This window comes from Acanthamoeba castellanii (genome assembly GCF_000313135.1).
Source record: "Acanthamoeba castellanii str. Neff unplaced genomic scaffold scf7180000084756, whole genome shotgun sequence".
NCBI classification, from domain to species: domain Eukaryota; phylum Discosea; order Longamoebia; family Acanthamoebidae; genus Acanthamoeba; species Acanthamoeba castellanii.
Genome location: NW_004457498.1, coordinates 66,762 through 68,721, shown reverse-complemented (window position 1 = coordinate 68,721; position 1,960 = coordinate 66,762). Strand labels below are relative to the sequence as shown.

Sequence of the window (1,960 nt, the reverse complement as noted above, 5' to 3'; positions counted from 1 at the left end):
CCTGGTTGGTGAGAGTGCATCTGCATCCCGGAGCCTCTGTTTGAACTTCATGGTCTCTGTGCTACACATCAGGAAATTTCGCAGCACAGTGGAGTTCGTACTGAAATTTCAAATAGCGAAGCGTACTACTGGGCCGTGGCCGCATTGGTAGTACCCCAACCCAACTGGCGGACGGGAAGGAACTGAAGAGGGAGCCACAGCAGGAGGTGGGCAAAACGATCGAACCACGACAGGGAGAAGAACTAGTACCATCATCAACAACCTGACGAGAGAGAAGGACAGCCACGAAGAGAAGTTGGAGGGAGATTCGGTGGTGAGGTACCACAGCAACCACCGCAAGAAGACAAGGAGATGAGCAACGGAACGCCATCACCCGGCAAAGATGAAATATTCGATCGCACGGCCCGTTTGGTTATGACCAGCGTCAATGACGGTAGCGTGCACCTTCTAACTCCTCCCAATCATCTCCGGTCTCCACAAAATCGCTTTGTCACATCTCCTCTTCCCCCCCCCCGGCCCTCCTCTTTGTCGTTTTCGTTCTTCCTTTTTTGATTTCATTTTTAATTCCCTTCCAATTATTTTGATTTATTATTATCTATTATCTATTGATTGTTGTTGTTTTGGAAGTACAGCGGACATGGAGGCATTCCTGCTGAGCTACCCCATGGTCCTCACACCCAAGAACGATCTCGCCCTGCTGTGGGCCGAAGAGTACTCGACCGTCCCACCTCGTCTTCTCTTCATTTGCCCTTTTGCCCTGACTCTCCGCGTCTTATGCGATCTCTTGTGTGTGCGGTGCTGCGCCACAGGTATCGTAAGGCGTGTTCGTGGCGGCTCGACGGTGACACGCGCAAGAAGCACCACGCCGAAAGGTTACCTTACCTCTTCTCCCGCACTCATCACGCAGCCTTCAACTTACATCTTTTCTCTGCGTTGTGCGTTGTGCGTTGTGCGTTGTGTCGTGTGTCGTGTCGTCTCGTGTCCTGCGCTCTCAGAATCCTGGAGTTTATGCGCATATGGGCCAAGAACTACCCCAACGATTTCACACCGGCGTCGCGCAAGGCCGTGCTGGACGTGCTCACCAAGGAGACCGGCGGCAATGCGGCCCTGCTCAACGAGTTCAAGCTCCTCTTTCTCAAGCGCCAGGCCAACCCGCCGGCGGCCGGTTCGGCCCAGGAGCCCACCACCACCACCGGCGGCGGCGATTCGGTTGTCAATGGCAACGCCAGCGGCGGGCTCGGTACCAGGGGCGGCAGCGGGGTGCGGCTGTTTCGCAGTGGGAGCCTAACGGCTCGCGGGACCAACGGAGCCGCGGCTGCGGCCGTGTCGGCCTCGCTCACGAGCAGCACCCACGCGGGCAGTCTCACGGCGCGCGAGTACAAGCCCCCGTCGGGCCGAGCTGTCGCCGACGACAACGGTGAGTCAAGGCCGTCGACAACGTCGGCGACGGCAGGGGCGACGATGGGTCCGATCCAGGCGTCGCTGTCGGGCGGCTCGCTCGACAAGATGTTCGCCAGCCGGCGCACGGGGAAGAAGCAGCGAAGCGCGACGATCGGCGGCGGCCCGCTGCCCCAGCTCGCCTCGACTCCCGACGTCGTCGAGTTTCGCGAGCGCCCGTCGCTCCCCTCGCCGCGCGCACAACCACCATCATCTTCGTCTTCGTCTTCGTTCTTGTCGTCTTCGCTCTCTTCGTCGCACGCGTCACCGCCGGCGTCGCCCAGGACCACGGCCATGATCGAAGGCCGACGGCTCAACAAGGAGCACAGCCTCAGCACCAACAATGTGAGGAATGCAATCATCGTCGCAGCCTCTGCTGGCGCCGGAGCCGGCGCCGTGCCGCCCATCAACCTGCACGAGGTGCGGAAGAAGGACCAGATCAACCTCAAGGAGAAGGACCAAAAGACCATCAAGAAGATCCGCTCGGCCTCGCTCAACCGACAGCACCAACAGACCTCCTCCA

General features: G+C 59.3%; 3 protein-coding genes across 3 annotated transcripts in view; 1 reads left to right on the top strand and 2 right to left on the bottom strand.

The window, feature by feature from the left end:
* ACA1_393560 (hydrolase, NUDIX domain containing protein) overlaps window positions 1–51 on the bottom strand; it is a gene marked incomplete at both ends in the record, with an annotated part of 1,094 nt that extends 1,043 nt beyond the window's left edge. Inside the window, one exon of the mRNA XM_004340665.1 lies at window positions 47–51. Within this exon, the coding sequence (XP_004340713.1) occupies window positions 47–51 (5 nt within the window). The remainder of the gene's footprint in view (window positions 1–46) is intronic.
* Window positions 52–351: 300 nt separating this feature from the next.
* On the top strand, window positions 352–1,288 carry ACA1_393550 (uncharacterized protein; the record flags this gene model as incomplete). The annotated part of the gene is made up of 4 exons (XM_004340664.1): window positions 352–433; window positions 633–711; window positions 810–872; window positions 1,006–1,288. 4 exons carry the CDS (start codon window positions 352–354, stop codon window positions 1,286–1,288), a joined length of 507 nt encoding a protein of 168 aa, XP_004340712.1.
* A 642-nt stretch (window positions 1,289–1,930) lies between these two features.
* The window catches only part of ACA1_393540 (uncharacterized protein), a gene marked incomplete at both ends in the record, with an annotated part of 695 nt that continues 665 nt past the window's right edge, over window positions 1,931–1,960 (bottom strand). Inside the window, one exon of the mRNA XM_004340663.1 lies at window positions 1,931–1,960. This exon is cut by the window's right edge and continues 227 nt beyond it. Coding sequence (XP_004340711.1) covers window positions 1,931–1,960 — 30 coding nt within the window.